At 39.4% G+C, this 23325-nt stretch overlaps 1 protein-coding gene across 1 annotated transcript in view; it reads right to left on the bottom strand.

Moving 5' to 3' along the window:
• Positions 1 to 4915: 4915 nt before the first annotated feature.
• kiaa1328 (KIAA1328 ortholog) overlaps positions 4916 to 23325 on the bottom strand; it is a 49338-nt gene continuing 30928 nt past the window's right edge. Inside the window, exon 11 of the mRNA XM_060935508.1 lies at positions 4916 to 5392. Within this exon, the coding sequence (XP_060791491.1) occupies positions 5173 to 5392 (220 nt within the window). The 3' untranslated portion in view covers positions 4916 to 5172. The remainder of the gene's footprint in view (positions 5393 to 23325) is intronic.

Here is a 23325-nt window from a genome sequence, read left to right as displayed (position 1 = left end):
ACTGGTTGCAGTTTAAAGTCATACCCAGGACTATCTCAGTTACCTGACCTTATAACCGAATGAACACAAATCTCCACAGCCACGCCCCAAAATCTAGTGGAAAGCCTTCCCAGAAGAGTGGCGTTTATTAGAACAGTGAAATGAAATGAAATCTAGAATGTTCAAAGAGCATGAGTGTTGTGGTCAGGTGTCTAGAAAGTTTTCTTTACTTTCTGCATCACTGTTTTATCCCCAACTAGTCAGCATTCCCATGGAGGTAACTAGTGGATGTATTAGTTGACTAGTTGGCAAGGGCTGCATCTGCATTCTCAGTATGTACTAATGATGGTTAAGTAGTGAGTCCAAGACCGTAACTGTAGAACATTCGACAAGTAAGCAAGCGAATACTAAGGACACAATTCAGACGTCCTCTGACCCGGATGTTCATAGATGATGTATGAAATACAGTAATTTCACACATCTGGTAAAATTTAAAATATATACACGCACACACATTTCTGCAACAGTAGAAACGTTTAAACAATTCCTGATACATTTCTACACCATTACAACAACCGGCTTCACTTTGGACAGCCATCTTCTTTCTATTTTCCCCATTCAACTACTTTTAAATGCCTACTGAGTATTTGGAGACCCTACATACTGCTTTTTGCATACTAATTATATGGAACTATGCATATTTCAAGGCAGAGAAGCATTTCTCAGCCTGTTAAAAAGTTACCCACAATTATACCCACAGACACGAGTTTAATCATATACACACACCAAAAATGAAGCTGATGAATAAAGATTAGGCTTGTTTTTAATAAGGGCTAATAACATGACTGATTCTCTTACTATTTAGGTTTTTCATGATGAAACTGTATGAAATTGGCCATTTGTGCCTAATGGTATAGTGTGAGCTCTTCTGATGTAAATATAGAGGATATTACACAGTGTCGCGAAGAATATGAAGTTTATCTTCGAGGAGTGAATATATATTTCATGAGTGAGCAAAGTGAACGAGTGAAATATTTTTCAACATGAGAAGATAAACTTCATATCTTCGTGCCACCATGTAATGTTCTTTATATTATATGAACGCAACCACACGCAAGTTAAAATCAGAAGAATTTGAATTTTGAACCGGTTCACCATTTTGACAACACACGTCTATCTAGTCAGCAGGAAAACACTGGGAGTGATGTCATCGGCGTGAAATATTGAGAATTTTTTTTTCGCAGTCCAGTTTCCATAAAATCCTGCGCTCTGATTGGCTGGCGAGCGGGTGCGTATCCTATGGTACGGACCCCAGTTACGGACCTCTGGCGACTCGCTCGTTCACAACAACAAACATAGTAGCAATTTTTGTCAACATTTATCTTTTTTATAAGATTTATTTATAAGATTTTTATCAAAAATCTTAAATTTTTGCCAGCATTTCTCAGGAGAATAGCATTAATTTTACATCATGGATAGTGATAACGACAGTGTTCACAGCGAAAGCGAGTTTTACGACCCTGAGGAAGAAGAAATAAAAGAAAACATTTCAGGAGAAAGCTAAAAACCTGTAACTGTTGCTAACGCCGAGCAAAAACATGGCTGAATCCTGAATGACTCAATTTTGTATAAATAGAGGACTACATAGGCAGCAAAATGTAGTTTTTTTCCTGCCATGGAAGTGCACTTGTATACCGAGAAGGAAGCCATTTGCATTACAGCCGTGAATGAGGATTCAAAATGGTGGCTCGGCTCGGTTTTCCCTTTCGGGCGCTCTCGTTTTCTGTTAGAATTTGGTAAAGAAAAAAAAATATTTACCAGCTTAAGGTCGGTCCATATGGTGAACTACCGTGACCTCGGCCTTGAATACTGACCTCGGCCCAGAGGGCCTCGCTCAGTATTTTCAAGACCTCGGTCACGGTATTTCACCATACGGACCGCCCAGCTGGTAAATAACACACACACACACACATATATATATACACACATTTTATATGTATAATATATACACTAGTGCAGGGCTTTTCAAAGTGTGGGGCGCGCCTCCCCTAGGGGGCGCCAGAGTTCTTCGGGGGCGGGCGCAACGTGAGGAAAAATAAACCAGAATAAGTTACTATTGCGGACATTTAGCGAACTTCAGCTAGCCTTTGCCAGAGACAAAATGGATCGATTTTTAGTACCTAAAGCTACAGTGAGTGAGGAGACAGAGTCTGGGCCAAGCAAAAAAAGAAGGAAGTATGACCACGATTATTTAAAGTTTGGATTTTCATGGACTGGATCTGAAGATGCTCCACTGCCACAGTGTGTTGTCTGCCAAGAGGTGCTAGCTAATGATGCTACCGTATGAGATGTTTAAAATGTGTAAAACAAGATGTTTGAAAAAAAGCACAGACGTTTAAAATGTGTAAAAATCTTTTAAAAAAGCACAGATGTTTAAAATGTGTAAAAAAAAAAAGAGGTTTTAAAAAAGCACAGATTTTTAAAATGTGTAAAAGAAAAAAATAAAAATGTGTACAGCAACCATTTTTTAAAAATACGAATGGAACACTAAGTATAGCAACAACAAAAATTGTAAGGGGCGCTGTTGTTTATTTGCTCTCTGAGGGGGGGCTGACTCTCCCACACTTTGAAAACCCCTGCACTAGTGCATCTCAAAAAATTAGAATATTGTTAAAAAGTTCAATATTTTCCATCAGTTATTTAAGAAAGTGAAAATGTTATATATTATAGACTCATTACACGTAAACTAAAATGTTTCAAGCATTTTTCTATTTTAATTTTAATCAGTATGGCATACAGTACAAAAACATAAAACCCATCTCAAAATATTAGAATAGTTCATTTCGAGTTTGAGTAAAACAGTATGAACACAGTGTATCTCTCGGTCTAGTTCAGTACACACAACCACAATCATGGGGAAGACTGCTGACTTGACTGTTGTCCAGAAGATGATCACTGATGCCCTCCACAAGGAGGGTAAGCCACAAAAGGTCATTGCTGAAAAGGGTGGCTGGAAAAGGTGCGCAAGCAACAGGGATGGCCGCAGTCTTGAGAGGATTGTCAAGAAAAGTTGATTCAAGAACTTGGGAGAGCTTCACAAGGAGTGGACTGAGGCTGGTGTCAGTGTATCAAGACCCATCACGAACAGACATCTTCAAGAAAGGGGATACAACTTTCGCATTCCTAATATCAAGCTACTCCTGAGCCAGAGACAATGTCAGAAGTGTCTTATCTGGGCTAAGGAGAGAAAGAAATGGACTGTTGCTCAGTGGTCCAAAGTCCTCTTTTCAGATGAAAGTACATTTTGCATTTAATTTGGAAATCACAGTTCTAGAGTCTGGAGGAAGAGTGGAGAGGCACAGAATCCAAGGTGTTTGAAGCCCAGTGTGAAGTTTCCACAGTCTGTGATGATTTGGGGTGTCATGTCATCTGCTGGTGTTGGTCCACTGTATTTTATCAAGTCCAAAGTCAACACAGCCATCTACCAGGAGATTTTAGAGCACTTCATGCTTCCATCTGCTGACGAGCTTTTTGGAGATGCTGATTTCCTTTTCCAGCAGGACTTAGCACCTACCCACAGTGCCAAAACTACTACCAAATGGTTTGCTGACCATATTACTGTGTTTGATTGGCCAGCCAACTTGCCTGACCTGAACCCCATAGAGAATCTATGGGGTATCGTCAAGAGGAAGATGAGAAACACCCGACCCAAAAATACAGATACGCTGAAGGCCACTATCAAAGCAACCTGGGCTTCAATAACACCTCAGCAGTGCCACAGGCTGATCACCTCCATGCCACACCGCATTGATACAGTAATTCATGGTAAAGGAGCCCCAACCAAGTATTGAGTGTATAAATGAATATACTTTTCAGAAGTTGGACATTTCTGTATTGTAAATCCTTTTTTTGATTGATCTTAGGGAATATTCTAATAATTTGAGATACTGGATTTCTGATTTTCATGAGCTATAAGCCATAATCATCAAAATTAAAACAAAAAAGGCTTTAAATATTTCACTTTACATGTAATGAATATAGAATATATGAAAGTTTACCTTTTTGAATTAAATTATGAAAAAAAGGAACTTTTTCATGGTATTCTAATTTTTTGAGATGCACTATATATATATATATATATATATATATATATATATATATACACACATACATACACACACACAACTCAGATCTGTGATGTATTTCATATGAAAAATGCCAGTTTTTCAAGACGAGAAGATAAACTTCATATCTGCAAGTCAGCGTGTGATTTTCTTTTTGTTATAGAGACACATTCACAAACAAAATGTACCCAATTTTATCAAAACAATTCAATTTCCTTACAAGTGAGGATATTGGAAAACATGTTACCTCAAATGTAGTTCATATGAAAAATACGAGTAGCGTATTTCCCCATAAAACACTTGTCCATATATATATGACACACAAACAAATATACAAGATTTATAGTTGTATTATGGAGTCATGACGTGTACACTGCTGTTATTTGAACAGACTTAAGGCACAGAAACAACAATGAATAAATACAAGTTTATTATCATTAGATTAAAAAGAGTATTTTACAAATAATAAAACCCACGATTACTTTGGCACAAGTTTACAATTAAGGCAGTAATACAAAGGCATCATAAAGTCATTTGAGACCAACATTTCATCTCATCTCATTATCTCTAGCCGCTTTATCCTGTTCTACAGGGTCGCAGGCAAGCTGGAGCCTATCCCAGCTGACTACGGGCGAAAGGTGGGGTACACCCTGGACAAGTCGCCAGGTCATCACAGGGCTGACACATAGACACAGACAACCATTCACACTCACATTCACACCTACGGTCAATTTAGAGTCACCAGTTAACCTAACCTGCATGTCTTTGGACTGTGGGGGAAACCGGAGCACCCGGAGGAAACCCACGCGGACACGGGGAGAACATGCAAACTCCGCACAGAAAGGCCCTCGCCGGCCACGGGGCTCGAACCCGGACCTTCTTGCTGTAAGGCGACAGCGCTAACCACTACACCACCGTGCCGCCCCAGACCAACATTTGAACAAATAATTAGAAATCCAGTAATGAAATTAGAAATTAAATAGTTGTTTTATGGTTAGCGATTAAGCTCCCTGTAAATCACTAACAGGCGTTTGGGCTCTCGTTACAGCTTGGAGTGAAGAATTTTTTTTTAGCAGATGAAGAAGATGTCCTCCAGAATCTGACTCTCCTGCAGCTCGGCCTGTGTTTGGCCTTGGGGAGAAAGCCCAGAGCTGCGCCAGGTCCGAATGGCACTGAGAGGCTGACGAGGGCCAGTGAGACTTCTGTGTGTAGACGAGCTGACTCTGCTTCTCTCTGTGTTACAAATCGGACTAAAAATATCCAAGAGTTCAATCAGAGAGGGATCCAACCTGCAAGAGAGAGAGAAAAGTTACAAAAGCTTGATTAAAAAGTGTAAATATCTGTATTACAAAGCTAACTCGTATACCTCAGGAATGTTCCATTAGCTTAATTCTGGGATCTTTTGTATAAGCTAATCGTTTTGTTGAATAGCAGTGAATGGTAAAGTCGAGGGTACTGAAACAGAGAAACTGCACGTGGACAGAATGTGAAGGAGATACTGCCTTCCTCAGAAGAGACAATGCATAAATAAAATAAACAAAAGATTAGACTAAATGAGATTCCATGTGTCAGTCGGGGGGGGGGGGGGGGGGGGGGTTGATAAATTATTCAGTAAGAATAGAGAGTCAGATGAGTACACGACATCAACATGTATTAAAGAGCAATTCTTAGACAACGCTCTTAATATGATGTTCATATAATTGTCAGCTAATCTTAAGCAGCATAAATTTACATTATTATGTGTGGATTAAAAAAAAAAAGAAGAGAAAAAAGAAAAGCAAGCCCCCAAGTTATTCATGTCTTATATCAGCTCTACTCTGTTGAAGAAAATAACTGACCACATTCTTAAGGGTGGACACAGCATAAATTCATTAGCAAGGCCACTGGGAAACTACAAGCTTGAGTATGTTTGTCCAGGTTCATGTCTGTTTACAAAAATAACTGACGAGGTGAAAAAGTAGTGAACTGGTTAATAATTAAAGTTCATTACTACAGACCAAAAGCCATGAGGAAGCCTAATGGTTAGAGAAGCAGTTTTGGGACCAAAAGGTTGTTGGTTCGATTCCCTGGACCAGTAGGACTGGCTGAAGTTCCCTTGAGCAAGGCTCCTAACTGCTCTGTCAAGAGTGGTGGTGCACTTTGTGTCTGATTAGCCAAAGAAAAACTGATGATGCGATTGTCAGTTCAGTCAGCGAGAGAAGAGAAAAAAAAAAAAGGAACCAGAAAGCACAACGTTCTGTGTCCTGAAGACTTTCCTGTGGTGGAAAACAGAAAATATACGGACTGTTCCAAAAAAGGATATCGTTACAAAGCACTGAGAGGGCAGCACGGTGGTGTAGTGGTTAGCATTGTCGCCTCACAGCAAGAAGGTTCTGGGTTCGAGCCCAGTGGTTGATGGGGGCCTTTCTGTGTGGAGTTTGCATGTGTGTGGGTTTCCTCCGGATGCTCCGGTTTCCCCCAAAGATATGCAGTTAGGTTAACTGGCTACTCTAAATTGCCCATATGATGCTGCAATTCTAGCCAAGTCAACCAAACATGGTTCGCCTCAAGCCCGGATCAGGTTTGGCAGTGACGATGACGATGGCGACGACGACAAAGCACTGATGCTGGAGACTCCTTCTGTAAATGTTAAAGTTTACGTTCTGAAAACTTTTTTCTTTGTTACATAACATACCGTATTTTCTGGACTATAAGCCGCTACTTTTTTCCTAGGTTTTGAACCATGCGGCTTATACAAAGGTGCGGCTATTCTGTGGATTTTTCTTCCACCGCTAGGGGCGCTCTAACCGGAAGTAGAATCAAAAATAAGATAGACGAAAAATCAATGCAAAGAAGAATTAGCAGATCTTTAGCAGATAGAACACGCATGACAAATTACTAACTGGTAATTATTTTCAAATCCAGCAAAGATGATTAAAGTGACTTGTGGTTTCAAACACAGGAGAAATGAAGGTAAATAAATACCGGTTATTTTCTCTTGGTTCTGTTCCGTTTTAATCAGCAAAGTTGCTGCCGTGTTAAAAGGCACTGTTCGGAAAGAATCTGTTCAGGTACATACATGTACATTTACAGTACAAAATCGTTCTGTACATGCAGTAAATATCTAATTTTTCAACATAGATATCTGCGGCTTATAGCCCGGTGCGGCTTGTATATCTTTTTTTTAAAAAATAGAGCGGATGCGGCTTATATACAGGTGCGCTCTATAGTCCAGAAAATACGGTAATATTAGGCCGCACCAGAAAAGTGTTCGCCTGATCATCTGGATATGGCAAGTTCAAATCCTGGGAGTCCAAGATAACAAAATTGGCCGAGCTCATGTATGCAGAAGTAGGCGGATAGCGCTTTCCTCAGTGCGTGTTACGCCACCCCCTGATGTTGCATGAGCAGCAATTTGAAAAGATGCTGTCAGCTGGCTTCATGTGCTTCCTCTGAGAAAGGAAGCATGTTATAGTCTTCAGCCTGCCTGATTGGGAGCTGTCGTGTGAAAGGGAAGCGCTGCCTGATGGGGGTGGGAGAAAATCGGGAATATTTTTAAATCTGTTTTTGTTATTGTAAAATTATTATTTTATTTTTTTTGTTATGTGAAGCCTCTTCCATTCACGTTCCTGTTATTTACCTGTTACTATATTAAAAAATGATACAACAATTATAATGATCAACAACAGATGAACTGAGGAGTCTTGTTGGCGTTGACTCGATTGAAAACGAGGTACAACACTGTCGGTTACGTTGGTTTGGCCACGTAGAGAGACGTGATGAAAGCAACTGGTTGAAACGTGTCCAGTGCCAGGAAGTGAATGCTTCCAAGGTTCGTGGCTGCCCTCAGAAAACCTGGCGTTAAGTTGTTGATCAAGATCTCTACGATCCAAAGGAATATCCAGTTGCCTTGCACAAGATGACCATGACGACCAAAACATCAAACAGAACTGAAATGTGAGAGAGGACCAACCTCCATGACAAATTGCTTACAACAGGAAAATCAACAAAAGGACTAAATTTTGTTCCCTGAGGGAAGATCGACCCAAAACATCGATCAGAACTGAATTCGCATGATAAATGAGAGGAGATACAATTCTAGTCAGGAGAAGATGTATTAAGTTGACCCAATGACTAATCTGTCAGCAAAAAATTAACAATACAGTGACCAAGTTTTGTACAGAACGACTAGTTCTTTCAAAGACAACAATCAGAACTGAAATCATTCGAGAACTGAGGGAGGAGATATGATTTAACTGAAAATAAACAAAAAGTTGTAAACCAACTGTTTACAACAGGAAAATCAAAAAACAAAACGGCCGAGTTCTGTTCCTCATCGGAAATCGACCCAGAACTTCGATCAGAACTGAAATCGAGTGAGGACTGGGAGAAGAGACACAATTCAAGTGAAAAGTCCGAAAACTCGTTGAGGTGACTTAAAGGGGTACCAAATATAATATATACAGTTGCTGATGTGACAAAGTAACGTATTCTTAAGTATTCTATCAAATTTATATACTAGAAAACAACGAAATATCTTGGTAATTGTAAATATAATAGTCGGTACGCTAAACGGCACAAGAGTCGCCATTTTTAAAAGACCGTGACATCAGCCCTACCCACTGCACTAGGAGAGAAGCGTGTAATCATGGCGTCGGGCGCATCAAGTGAAAGCGACAGCTCTGTCGAATCGTACGAAGAGATCCCGCAAAAGACACGTCTGGAGGATCGTTATGCTTTCCATCGGTCCTGTTATTACACCCGAAAGCAACACACTGTGGCATTGTGTAGCCGATCACTTACAATTCATCCTACTTTCCGATTCACACGTGCTAGTCCCAACCTCAATGAGCCAACACAACTGGGCACGTACATACGTCATGAGTGTTACGCAGAGAAAATGAACGTGCATTCTGATTGGATAAAATTAATATCATGGCGGGCTGTTCAAACTGCGGAAATAGTTTGCTCGAGCTACTTTCAAAAACACTATAACTTTCCAACCTTAGAACAAAAAACTTTTGTAAGTCTTGAATAAGGTTCGTTAATGTGTGTTTTATTGTTATATTTACTCTATATATTGCCCTCTGTTCCCCTTTAATTAGCAGTTCATTAGCAAAAAGATGACAATGCAATGACCAAGTGTTGTGCAGAAGGTTGAGTTCTTTCAGATACAACAATCAGAACTGGAATCATTTGAGAACTGAGGGAGGAGATATGATTTAATTGAAAATAAACAAAGTGTAAACAATTTGTTTACAACAGGAAAATCAAACAAAACGGCCAAGTTTTGTTCCTCAAGGGAAGATCGACCCAAAACATCGATCAGAACTGAAATCGGATGACAAATAAGAGAGGAGACAGAATTCAAATGAGGGGCCTGGAAAATTAGTTCATTTGGCCTAATTACTAACTTGTTAACACAAAATTTGACAAAACAACGACCGAGTTTTGCGTGGAGTGATGAGTTCTTTCAAACAAAAAACAATTGGAATGGAAATTCGTGGAGAATTGACAGAGGAGATACGATTTAACTGAATTGTGGACGACGGACGGACGCCACGACATGGCAATAACTCATCGGCCTTGTGGTCAGATGAGCGAAGGACTATAATGATGATGATGATCTAATGCATTAATATAAACCTGTGATTTGACTTCCACTTTTATCATAGCTGTTCTAACCAATCAGATTAGAGGGATTTTTTTTTTAAACCCTTTGGTGACTGACCCCTTGAAAATGGTTCCTCCAGGAACCATTAAACGTTTTTAAACGTTTCAGTTGTCAAGACAATGGAAAAACTAAAATACAAGAGCATTTTGTTTTGTGCACAAGAGCATTGTGATGTATCTTTCTGTTTTTGTATTTTAGTTTTTCCGTTGTCTTGACAACTGAAACGTCATCGTTCCTGGAGGAACCATTTTCAAGGGGTCAGTCACCAAAGGGTTAAATGTACCATTTTACCCTATTTCTGACCTCAATTCAGAGTGCACACGACACATGATGCTTGAAGATATTGTTGCGATACAGGATACACACCACAATACTGAACCCTATAGAAAACTGTTTATAAAAACAATATAAAGCAACATTACAGAATGCAGTCAGCTCCTTATTGCTACGTGGCTTTAATCTAAGAATGGATCACTACTACTTGTTGTTAGAAAGCTCTTTATGCCTGGTTTAAATCTTTCTTTTCGACAGTTAGACCCCATCCACACGTAGCCGGGTATCTGCTAAATCGAAGATATTTTTCTACGTTTTGGCCTGTCATCCACATGAAAACACATCAAAAACGAATATTTAAAAAAAAAAACTCCGGGCAAAGTGAAGATTTTTGAAAACTCCGTGTATGCCTTTTCGTGTAGACAGAGATAACTGGAGTTTTGCGTTTTAGAACGTCACAATCTGCGCCAAAAAAATGACAACAAATCTGCCCTGATGTCACACGTGCGACCTTTGTTTACTGCAGAAGCCAGATTAAGCATGGACAAAGAGTAATGGATCGGAGTAGTGCCTTGAAAGCGTTAATTATTGTGCAGGTGCTATTTACATGTTTAATTTTAGAAGCCCAACTAATCTTTGGTTTGACAAGATTCCCAATCAACGTTTTCTTGCGTCTTTTGAAGTTTATACTCCAAAATTGTGTTTAGAAGCAATTCTGTCTCCGAGTCTGTCCAGACGAATGAGCTTGGCGCGATGTTTTATGTTTAGGCGGAAGTGACGCCAACAGAGGGCTATTCTGATGTGATTAGGGGGTAGGATTTGGGGAAATAATGCCATCTACAGGTTTGGAATGCTTATGAATGTGATTGAAAACGCAGATGTTCGGTTATGTGTGGAAGGGATTTTTTTCGAAGACGAGGTGGTGTGGATAAAACATTTTTATAAACGGGGGGGGGGGGGGGGGGGGGATGTTCGGTTTTAAAAATACCCGGCTGTGTGTGTACATGGCCTTAGTCAGTGATCTTGTCCAAAAGACAGCCTTACTGTAACTCATCACCATAATAACAACAACAATCTCACCTACATTCAGATATACACTTACATTCTGTCGTTCCATAAATAGATCGCCAATTAAATAATTTAAAAAAACCCACCACCACGAGCATGAGAATACATCTACATTTCGGGAAACTATACGGCGAGAATGCAACCAAGTGCCAAAAAGGAGGGGGGGAGGGAGTGGGGGTGGCTGCTAGAGTAGGACTTTGGCCACGTTCCCTCTCGAAATGTGAGAATTTGCATTTTTATGTGTTGATTTATTTAACGGACAGGCCTCTCAAACAGCCATCCATCAACAGACGACATTGCCGGTATGAATAATGCATCACTTACCGCCGGTCACAATCTATAACAAGGCAAGAGGGGTATAGTTTGAGCAGGGAGGGGTTGGGAAGTCAGGGTTAGGAGGATATCTCTGGAAAGAATGCTAATGTCTCTGGCACTCATATCTTCCAAACCCTTTCACTGCTTTTCAGAAGAGGCACTGGGAAGTGAACATGAGATATTGATGTCACTTAAGAGACAGTCCTGCTAATCCCAAACCCTATAGGTTTATCCGGGGAGGCGACTGGAAATCGTTCATCCAAATGCTCTAATTCGGATTGACGCTGTGATGGGGTTTCAGCTCTGCTTCACTAAAGCCAAACAAAAGTGTGTTTATTAGCTTCCTCGTCCTCACACCCAGTTATTTTACCGTTCTCATTAAAAACGTCCGAGACGCTCGAGTGCTCCTTTCATTTGGAGGCCAAACATAATAATAATTTTTTTTTTTAAAGAAAAAAAAAATATCCTAAACTGGCAAAAATGCATGCCAATTTCATCCTAATCAACAGAAAGCAAAAAGAGAGGGCAGACAAAGTAAATGCAGAGCCTATAGGCAGGAAAACTCTCATTACACACCCACAATCTCGACCACGCTCAGCCTTTTCACCAAGATAAAATTAAAGGACCTCCTATAATTTTTTTTTTTTTATAAATTTATAGGACCTCCTAACATTTTTTTCATTTGTTAACCAACAGCGTATTATACACTTTATTTATTATATACCAGAGCTTGGTTGAAAGCTTGAATCTGATTGGTCAGAAGGTGCACATTATTTTCAGACAGCTGTAACAGGAACAGTCCCTGTGTCCGAAATCACTCACTGCATAGTGGACTATATAGTGAGTTTGCCATTTTGTAGTGCTGTCCGAATGTATAGTGAGAATTATTACACCCTATATAGTGGACTCATAGTATCCCACAATGCATTGTGAAAAGTAATGCACAACCGATGGTCACTAATCAAGCAATATCGTGCATCACGGTCATGCTGAAAGAGAGAGAGGGGGAAAAAAAATGTGTTGGGGTGAACGGACGGAGGAAGAAAGACAAACGGACATTCAAGTACAATTAAAGAGAAGAGAAAAAAGCTAAAATAGAACAAGACCGATAAAACACGAGAATAAAAGTTAGAGTGCAGAGCGAGGAATTAATCAAAAGCCTCAAATTTGATTTAATGAAAGGCAGCGGCGAAGAAGAAAAAGTATTCAGCCTTGATTTAAAAGAACTGAAAGATGCAGCAGACACAAAGTACTTTGTATTGATTAATGTGGGAAATACGCTCAGTATAATATGCATTTATCACAAAAATGCATGCGTGTATTTATTATTTTGAAAACCCACCAGCCGAATGATCTGGCACGTTTTAATTGTGTGACAGTAATGACGTAAATAACGGCGCGATGGAGTAGTGTTCGAAAGTGTTTTGCATTTTACCAATGAGCTCACTATATAGTCCTCTCTATAAAATTTCCTAGATAGTGAGTAGGGAGTGAGTGAGTGATTTCAGACACAGCCAATGTGTTTATACACTCGTTCTATAGTAGCAGCTCATCCCACTAGGACTTGTACAGAAGACAATCAACATAATCTAAGTTTAATAATGAATGGATTTCGAAAACAATGTTTAACTAAGTAAAATGTATAATCAATCAATCAATGAGAAGATATAATTGATGCGGGAATGTTTTGGGGGGGGTTAGCAGATATTTATTTAACATTTATGGAAGGAAACTTAGTTATAAGTGCTTTGTCACAGCCAAATTTCCCCAGCTCAGGTATCTAAGTGACTATTTATCACAGCTATAGCTGCATGATGTGGCTTGGCTTGTAACAATATATCATGCGATCAGAAATCACGATAAAAATTTCTGACAATTCGAATTGAATCACGATTATCATCAGGCTGCATAATCTGAGTTTACTCTAGCTATAATTGCATTGTTTAGACACCAAGAAGGCACAATAACGTACATGTGCATTCCTGCTATTGAATTCACCTGAGGCGGAAGTAACACAGCTCTAAATGCTATGAAAACACACAAAAAACCCCAAACATCTAAAACGGGAAAGAGCTGTTGGGTGATTGACTGTACAAACAGATTGAACAAGAAATCCGAACTCTCTTTGTACAGACTGCTGAAAGATAAAGAAACAAGAAGTAGATGAAAAAAAAATTAAGAAAAAGTCTGTTATTAACTTTATTCACTTTTAGTAAAAGGAATATTTTAGTTAATAAGCTATTATATTTTACTCCAACCTTTACAACTGTGTATAATTATTGTTCGTTATTAAGAAAATGAAACAAAAGGGTTTTTTACTTAACAAAAGGGATATTTAAGTTGATAAAGAATAGAAAAATAAACCGTGCAATTTTTTTTGGTAATAAAATTTGCTTCATTTTTTTTTTTTCAAAAAAATATTGTGGGAAAATCAAATTGTGAACCTAATCGAATTGTGAATTGGGTGAATCGCTACATGACTGTGTGCCACTCATCAATAAATTAAACAATGTAATTGGCAAATCGCATTAGTACAAGTAGAATAACACACTCCAAACCAAAAATAAAGTGTACTTCAGGGTGCACACTGGGTGCAGGGTGAAAACGACAAAGTGAACCTCTAAAATGGTACATCGTGACACTAGAGACTCCTTCAAAAAGCTTTTAAAAAAAGAAAAAAAAAAGAGACCAGTGCATCAACAAATACATGTTTTAGTCCATGTACACGGTGCACACACCATACAAATCCCTGTGCTGTTACTACAGAAATGATAATGTATTTGAACGAGTGTATTAATATAAACCTATGGAATATACTGGAACTACAGTCTGAGCTGCTGCTATGGAAAATCAATCAACACCTTCTTAACAACTGGATTTGAGACTTTACACTACAGCACTGTTTCTGTCAGTAGGCATATCAGGTGAAAATTCAAATTCAATCCAAACGGCTCTCAGTGAATTCAGAACATCGTACTTTTTACAGAATTAAAATGTGTTTATCCGTTCTTGAGATATTACAAATCAAACACTGAAGAAACGGCTCAACTTTTAGAAAACTGCCGTAATATTCTGTCCGAGGGTCACATGGTCCAAAACGGGCCTCGTTAACCAATGAGATCAAATGTTTTTTCTTAATAACTTTTCTATTTTTCAAGATATTTACATGGAAATTAACAGGCACATAAATGGTTGCATACTAAATACAAAAGTTTGAAAATTTAGTTATGCTAATTAGGTAAACGTTAAATTGGTACACACTCTTCTTCAAAGTTTCACCGAATGGCTTTATTTGTGCAATATAAAGCTGATCTTATCTCATTTATACATCACAAAGAAGGACAAATCCATATTAAATGATAAAATATGCACAAATAAGCAGTGAATGTCATTCACAGCTACCATTCTCGATCAAATTAAAGTAATAAAAGATTATTTCTAATCCCCTTTGTACTCTGTAGGCCTTTGTATTTCTCAAAAGTAGGGCCTACTAGTGTTTATATGAAAGAATATAAATGATCATTTCGATTAATATTCACAGCTTTCAAGGCGAACCTCGAAAAAAACGTGAGAGCCACATCCAATAAACGATTCACATTAACTGAACTGAAACTGACACTCGCGTTTCTGACTTCTGGCTTTTTAAAATATCATTCTGACCACTAAAATCTCAATATTTTTCACCAAAACAACTCTAGTTACACTACCGTTCAAAAGTTTGGGGTCACCCAGACAATTTTGTGTTTTCCAGGAAAAGTCACACTTTTATTTACCACCATAAGTTGTAAAATGAATACAAAATATAGTCAAGAGATTTTTCTGGCCATTTTGAGCATTTAATCGACCCCACAAATGTGATGCTCCAGAAACTCAATCTGCTCAAAGGAAGGTCAGTTTTATAGCTTCTCTAAAGAGCTCAACTGTTTTCAGCTGTGCTAACATGATTGTACAAGGGTTTTCTAATCATCCATTAGCCTTCTGAGGCAATGAGCAAACACATTGTACCATTAGAACACTGGAGTGATAGTTGCTGGAAATGGGCCTCTATACACCTATGGAGATATCGTATTGCACCAAAAACCAGACATTTAGTAGAATTTAGCTAGAATAGTCATTTACCACATTAGCAATGTATAGAGTGGATTTCTGATTAGTTTAAAGTGATCTTCATTGAAAAGAACAGTGCTTTTCTTTCAAAAATAAGGACATTTCAAAGTGACCCCAAACTTTTGAACGGTAGTGTATATTCTAAAATACAGGGTGTCTCAAAAAAATGTACTCACACTTTAACTGTCCCTAACATGCTGCCTTTTTTGTGTTGCAGGTGTAATTAATTAATCACAGCATGGCAGGAAATTATCGCACCAAACCAAGAACAATTGATGCATTGAAATTGGAAATTGAAAGACAATGTCGCGATATTCCTAATGACCTGTTTCGTGACGTTTGCGAATCCCTTGGTGCATGTTATCAGCGTTGTCTGGACAATAATGGTCATCGATTTGAACATTTGCGAACATGATTCTTCAGTTACATTTGTCTTCTGTATTCGAAGCTATTCCATTTCACTCTATGTTCATAAATAAAGGTTTTCTCGCCATTCAAAGTGTGAGTACATTTTTTTGAGACACCCTGTAGTTGTTTATTTACATGAAATCAGTTTGATTTGAAAAAAATAAGTAGGTAAAGCTATGAAAACTCACTTCAAAGCCTCCCGCGAAGCATAACATCAAAACTAGCAGGCGGAAAATTTTGCTGAACACTTCATCAGAAACAGTGAGAGCGAGAGAACATCCCTATAAAAGTGATCTGATTGATATTCACGAGTAATCCAGTCAGAAATCGATCAGGAGAGAGAGAAAGCCTGAGTGCTTTCCCGTGACTCAAAAAGAAACGCACCGGCAGTTTCCTGACGTCCCGCGAACGGAGAGTTTTTACTCTGTTGTACCAACTTTAACCTGCCGTTACTCCCAAAGTACCGAACAGATCTTAACGAGATAAATTTCTTTGGAAAGCAGAAATTATAAGCTTTTTAAATGATCGTACTCACGATAGAAAATATTCAAGGAGTTAAGCAAAGACAGATCTGGAAACTCAGATGGCCAGTGAGCGTCGGATATGCCCGTTAGGTAAAACAATACATGATGAGTGTAGTTTTAGCAGCTAATGTAATTTATAATCGTGTCTCATGTTGATAAAGTGAAATCTATCGCACTGTATATTCCTTATAACCGTATATAACCTGATCACTAACTTTTGTACAATCAGTAAACACTGGCGTTGTTGGCTTGTCATAACCCCTAATTTTAATGGCACTTACGGTACAGATGCGCTCAGACACAAATCTGAAGTCATTTCCATTTCTATTCAAATTAAATAAGTGTTTACGCATTGAATAATATGAAAAAAATTAAATATTAAAATCGCTGCAATTCAGTTTAAAATGCACGCACTGCTAGCTGCTTCAAAGCTATCATTCATTTTAATAGCAATATTTAAAATATTCATGAATTCACATCAGCGCTAATTTATTTAAAGCTTATTAATTCAGTTAATAAATGAGCTGGAGCTTGGACTCCTTGTTCTTTTCCCTGTACAAACCTCCATAAAACAAAACCCTTAAAATGACAAGCTTCATCGATTCCCTCAAATCAGATTCACAATTAAATAATGCAAAAGAAGCCCCAGGACAGTAGAGTACAATAAAATATTTACTGACCATAAATAAACTTACTTTCCACACAGCTTGTTAGCTTAAGCACTGTCATGTCAATAGATTCTGAGCCCTCATCAGGATTAGAAAGTGTGTGTGTGGGGGGCAAATTAATCAGCCTCGTCCATCTAGCACTTCTTCTAAACCCGTTGGATAGAAAGTTAAAGCTTTTGGGACTGAAGTTGGATTTCAGGTTGCATTTTCCCCAATCGTCAGATCGTCCATATACTGCACTCCTGGGTTTTAGATCAGTTTCATTACAAAGAAATGAGAATTTTAATGTGAAGTAACCACTCGGGATTCAAGGATCCTGCTGATCAGGCTCGTCTGCAAGATGAGGACAATGAGAATCCCTCCTCCCCCCCTAGCTTTTTTATTCATAGGCTATACCATCCATATAATTCTCGACCATATGCAAACGAGGCTGATTTACTGCTCGTCGATAAGATAATGCGGAGGTCCGCTTATTAAAAGAAAAGATTTGGGCTTGTGTTAACGTGAAATATTCACAATACATACTTCTGAAATGAGAAGGCAATTAGCTCGCGAGACAGTATATTCATAAAATAGCGAGAACTCTTTACAAATGACTTACAAATATTTCACATTTTTCAGAGAGAGGACGCCATACTAAGAAGGGATGGAGGGGGAGAAAAAAAAAAAGACATGCTGTCACATTAATTACCTTTCCACGTTAAAGGGAAACAGTAATGAATTTCCTTTCCTTTCTCAGAGTGTGTCTCATGCTAGTGTTCAGTGATTCATTCTCTGCCTCTCTCTTTCTCATTAAGCGGGGGGAGGCTGTGCATTCGTGGCCCGGGCTGGAGAACTCTGTTCAATTACACCTGCTGCTGAGGCCTGCTATGCCAGCTAATGGGACTCAGCTTGGCTCCTGTCAGCCTGAACGCTAGCCGGCAAAAATCTTCATTTAGTTCCTCCACTACCTCATACGCCTCATTCAGACTAAAGCACTTTTTCCCCCTTTTTTTTGTTTCCTTTCGTTCATCCATACATCACCCCGTGTTCTTTTCATTAGAATAAAAACAGCTCCATCAGAGAAGCAACATTTCCCCAAACACAATTAATACTTTTACACTTTTACACGGCGCGCCGCTCTCGTCTCTTTGCAGTGAGGAACGGAGCCCTGCTGTGCTGTTCAGACAGAATCGCTGTCCTCCTTCCCTCCGCTTTTCACTCAATCCAAAAACCACGCTTGTTAAATTGCATTTATTCGGATGGGTCTTTTTATTGGACTTATTGAGTGCTGCTCCTGTCAGGCGCCACTTTTATGTCAAAATAAGAACCGCTCTGCTGCTGAATGGTGAAAGTGATGAGTAGAAATGAAAGGAAATGAAATGTGTTGCTCATGCAAAGCCACATTTCAACCACAATCTGCAATCATGTATAAAGCAGCAATATGTATGAAATGATATTTATGAGACTAAGAAACAAAAATAAGGAAGAGGAATAAAAATATATACTGGTTCTAAAATTTGTACAGAAAATTCCAGGCTTATAAAGGTTCAGATAAGCAACTGGCATGACTGAGTGGTGCAACATAACTTTAATGCTGAACCATTAACAATGTGTTTATGGCTATGAATAAGAGGTTGTATTCTATTCACATTCACTGGATATGAGCAGTCGTGCGCTCTGATTGGCTACTCTACTACTAGGATATCAGCTCATATACCGTGAGTAGAGAAAAACAAAATGGCGGAGCGTTTCGCTGAACTAACCGAGGACGACATAAAAACTCTACTCGAACCCCCCCCCAAAAAAAAAGGGCAACAAAATATGGAATAAAAGTATTTGATGGTAAGAGCGCATCTTTTTTTTTTTCTCAAGTACTATTATCGCAGGGCGGCACGGTGGTGTAGTGGTTAGCGCTGTCGCCTCACAGCAAGAAGGTCCGGGTTGGAGCCCCGTGTCCGGCGAGGGCCTTTCTGTGTGGAGTTTGCATGTTCTCCCCGTGTCCGCGTGGGTTTCCTCCGGGTGTTCCGGTTTCCCCCACAGTCCAAAGACATGCAGGTTAGGTTAACTGGTGACTCTAAATTGACCGTAGGTGTGAATGTGAGTGTGAATGGTTGTCTGTGTCTATGTGTCAGCCCTGTGATGACCTGGCGACTTGTCCAGGGTGTACCCCGCCTTTCGCCCGTAGTCAGCTGGGATAGGCTCCAGCTTGCCTGCGACCCTGTAGAACAGGATAAAGCGGCTAGAGATAATGAGATGAGATGAGACTATTATCGCATTTTTCCACAAGTTGCTCCTGTCACTTCGCCAGTTTGTTTACCTTCTTCATCTTTAAGCATTAAGATTTGTTTCTAAAATTACATCACTGAAACGTCCAAGGAAGAGTTAAATAAATATCTAAAGCTAGTCTATAACTCGGCACTACAGCAAGATGGCACTTTCTACAAAAAAAAAAAAACACGAAAGTCAGCTCGTGCAGGTATTGATAGGTTTTTAAGAATCTGCCTAAGTGTAAATGATTTTGTCGGCCGTTTTATATAAAAAGTTTTTATTTATTGAATTTGCAAAAGTCAAAAATAAAAATGCTCCGTTTCTTAAAATCCAGTGAATGTGGATAGAATAAAACAGTTATTCCATTCAATCTCGGCACTATGCACCTCATCGCCTATCAGCTCAAGTACGATTCGATTTCATGGAATAACAAACATTTTATTTCAGACTAGTGACCACTTTTAACTAGAGCCATGGTCTCTGAACAGATGAGATACAGGAAATCTTTCAACATTCAGTGTTCACAATCAAATACTTCTTAAAATGTCATTACTTGGGCGGCACGGTGGTGTAGTGGTTAGCGCTGTCGCCTCACAGCAAGAAGGTCCGGGTTCGAGCCCCGTGGCCGGCGAGGGCCTTTCTGTGTGGAGTTTGCATGTTCTCCCCGTGTCCGCGTGGGTTTCCTCCGGGTGCTCTGGTTTCCCCCACAGTCCAAAAGACATGCAGGTTAGGTTAACTGGTGACTCTAAATTGACCGTAGGTGTGAATGTGAGTGTGAATGGTTGTCTGTGTCTATGTGTCAGCCCTGTGATGACCTGGCGACTTGTCCAGGGTGTACCCCGCCTTTCGCCCGTAGTCAGCTGGGATAGGTTCCAGCTTGCCTGCGACCCTGTAGAAGGATAAAGTGGCTAGAGATAACGAGAATGAGATGAGATGTCATTACTTCTCGCTCTGATCTAACGTCTCTCTGCCTGATGATTTACATCAATGACTTATTCTGCTACGTCAACACACATTACCTACAAATACGAGGCCTCTAATTACACAGACTTTCTTTTAACCTTAACCCTTACCTTTGCTTCAATGTTATTCAAAGTGACCAATCCTCAAAGCAGCTACTCCATACGTTAAATACGTGAAAGAACCTGACAGTCTTGTGCAACACAATAATATCAGCTGCAATTCAAGGTATAAAAGTATAAAAAAAAAAAAAACAGGGCTGCAGCTGTGTTGCGAAAGAACATGTGCTAAAAGAAGCTGAAATAATTGTAGTGAAGCAACAAGTAAGCTAATTTGTTGCTCCCTGCTGTCCCGTAGGCTGGTTATTATTGGAACACGGCACACCAGCAGACACGTAAGACTGCATTTCCATTTCAGAGTCATTTCAAAGTCACCACGCTAGGGAAAATGCTGTAATTTACTATTTACTCTGTTTCATTTGATGAGCCTTTACAAGATGGGGGTAAACTGCATATTGGGTTCAAGACCACATTTTGAATGAAAGTAAAAAAAAAAAAATTCAACAAACCACATTCTCTCCAATATTTTTTATATTGTCTAGGTGGACAAATCAAATCAGTAGCCTAGGCACCAGAAGCATTACAATTACATATCAAGGGTTTTAGTTTTGGGGGTTTTTGTTGTTGTTGGACAGATATGCTAGCAATCAGGCCATTATTAAAAAATGTTCTGTTTCCGGTCCACCGGCCAGGTGAGTGCCGTTTGTGCGGTTGAAAATTTTTTTTTTAACGCCGGTTTTTCGACATTTTTTGGGGGGTTCGTAAATCTAATCGAACTTGACATTTACGCATTCCCAGGGCTTTCCACTAAGGCTCATACTAGCCAGCCGGGAGGGAGTAAACACAAAAACTCCTGTGCACGCAGTTCCCAGGATTAAGACTACGTTCAGACTGCACCCTGAAACGACCCATATCCGATTTTTTTGCCCATATGCGACCTGTATCCGATTTGTTATTGACAATCTGAACGACACAGATCCGATTTTTTCACATGCGACCCAGGCCGCTTGGATATGTGGTCCTAAATCCGATATTTTCACATGCGACTGCAGTCTGACCGGACAGGTCGCATTCATGCGACCTACACGTCATCAACAAGAGACAAATGTCACTATTCTGCGTTGGCTAATCCCGCCTCTTTGGTGGAAAACAACAACATTTGTACAGTTTTCAGAATTTAAATAGACTTTTATAGAATTGATCAAGCTAATGGTGGATTTGGTCGGGACCTGGATGTTGATCTGTTAGCCTGATTAAATAAAACAGTTTCTATAACCGATTTATAACTTAAACCATCCTGTATTACAAGATAAGATTTTTCTGGAAATTTCCAGTAATTTGACACCTTCGGTCTCATTAATCTGCTGCCCACATTAATCAGATTATTGTGTGAGTTCCGCCGCCGCCACAAAAACCACATCGCCAGGTCTCGCCTCATCTCCATCGCAAACTGCACTGGTGTTTCTGCACCTTGAGCCAGCGCTGAGAGAAGTTGCAGAATTCAGCTGGCTATAAACAGTCTAAATAAATATTTATAAAAATGTAGAAAAAGTTTATTAATATGACGAAATAAATATGTGCAAATTATTAAGCCTGAATTAAGAGTTTGGTAATACAGCGGCCGTATCCCAAATGACTGCCTACTGAAGCTCGAGTGCACTATATAGAGTTTAAAAATCCATTACTTCCTAGTAACATGTAGTGCACTTATATAGACATTAAGGAGTCAACCCTCGTTACCAGGCTACACATTTTCATTTCAGTTCAGAAACAAAAACACACACGAGACCTCACACTTTAACACTAACCAGATAATTAAACAAACAAACAAAAAAGAAAATCATTAAACTTGAAGAGTGCGCTTTTTTTTGTTTACGTATTACGTAGATGTGCTTATTACGTGTCAATTTGCGCATGCGGGACACTTTTGGGTCGTTTTCCGTTCATATTGGAGATCGCATACAAGTCTCATATAATTGGCAATGTGAACGGCCTAACAAAAAAATCGGATTTCACAACAAAACGGATATGGGTCGTTTCAGGTTGCAGTCTGAACGTAGTGTAAATGTATTTTCCACAGACCATTTATTTATTCATTTTACTCAAAGTAAAATGGCAGTAAATCTTCTTTCTTTTCTTGCGTATTGCATCATGAGGCGTTCCTGGCTTGTAAATCTCTTATTTTCGGTGCATGACACATTCACGCAGCTGAGCATGCTATGAATTAACAACGACAACGGTCTGCAGTGGGGCGACACAATTAAACACTCAGCGAACATTTCTCCATTTGTGTATGAAAATACACTCCAACCACTCAGTTTGGGTTCATTTACAACCAACGGTGTCTTTTGATGCCAGCACGTAATTGAACGAGAGAAGACTGGTTTACCGGAGACAAAATAAGTGTTATCTCTGCTTCTGTTCCCTCCAACGGCCCCGACACACTACTGCCTCCGCCAAGTGCACGCACACACACATACACACACACACACACACACACACTGCATGTCGGGGCCGCGGATGAGTTACTCTCCCTTGATCAGCGAAGACGGCGGGGAATTTGTGGTTATTATCAGTACAAACAGCGCGAATCACAAATGAGTACGGTTCAGTTTGACATTATTGTCAGTCCGTTAGATAAACATTTAATTGTATTAAAATCGAAAATTAATATTCAGAGCCTGTGGGCTACAAAAATAGTCATTAAAGTAGCCGGCTGGATTTAATTGTGTAGTCGGCTGTATGGCCGGCAGCCGGCGCTTGTGGAAAGCCCTGCATTCCGCGCAGAATATAGAATTGAATCAGCTCTGCGCATGCGCCGTACGGCACAAAAAAATGGCAGCCACCATGAAGGAAGGAGATCCGGAGTTTTCAAACATTTGCTTAAGTGTGAAATCGCAAAATGGTATTCTAGCGAACAACAAAATCAGAAAAACA

This window comes from Neoarius graeffei, chromosome 12, assembly GCF_027579695.1.
Source record: "Neoarius graeffei isolate fNeoGra1 chromosome 12, fNeoGra1.pri, whole genome shotgun sequence".
In the NCBI taxonomy this organism is placed as follows: domain Eukaryota; kingdom Metazoa; phylum Chordata; class Actinopteri; order Siluriformes; family Ariidae; genus Neoarius; species Neoarius graeffei.
This window is presented reverse-complemented; position numbering and strand designations above follow the sequence as displayed.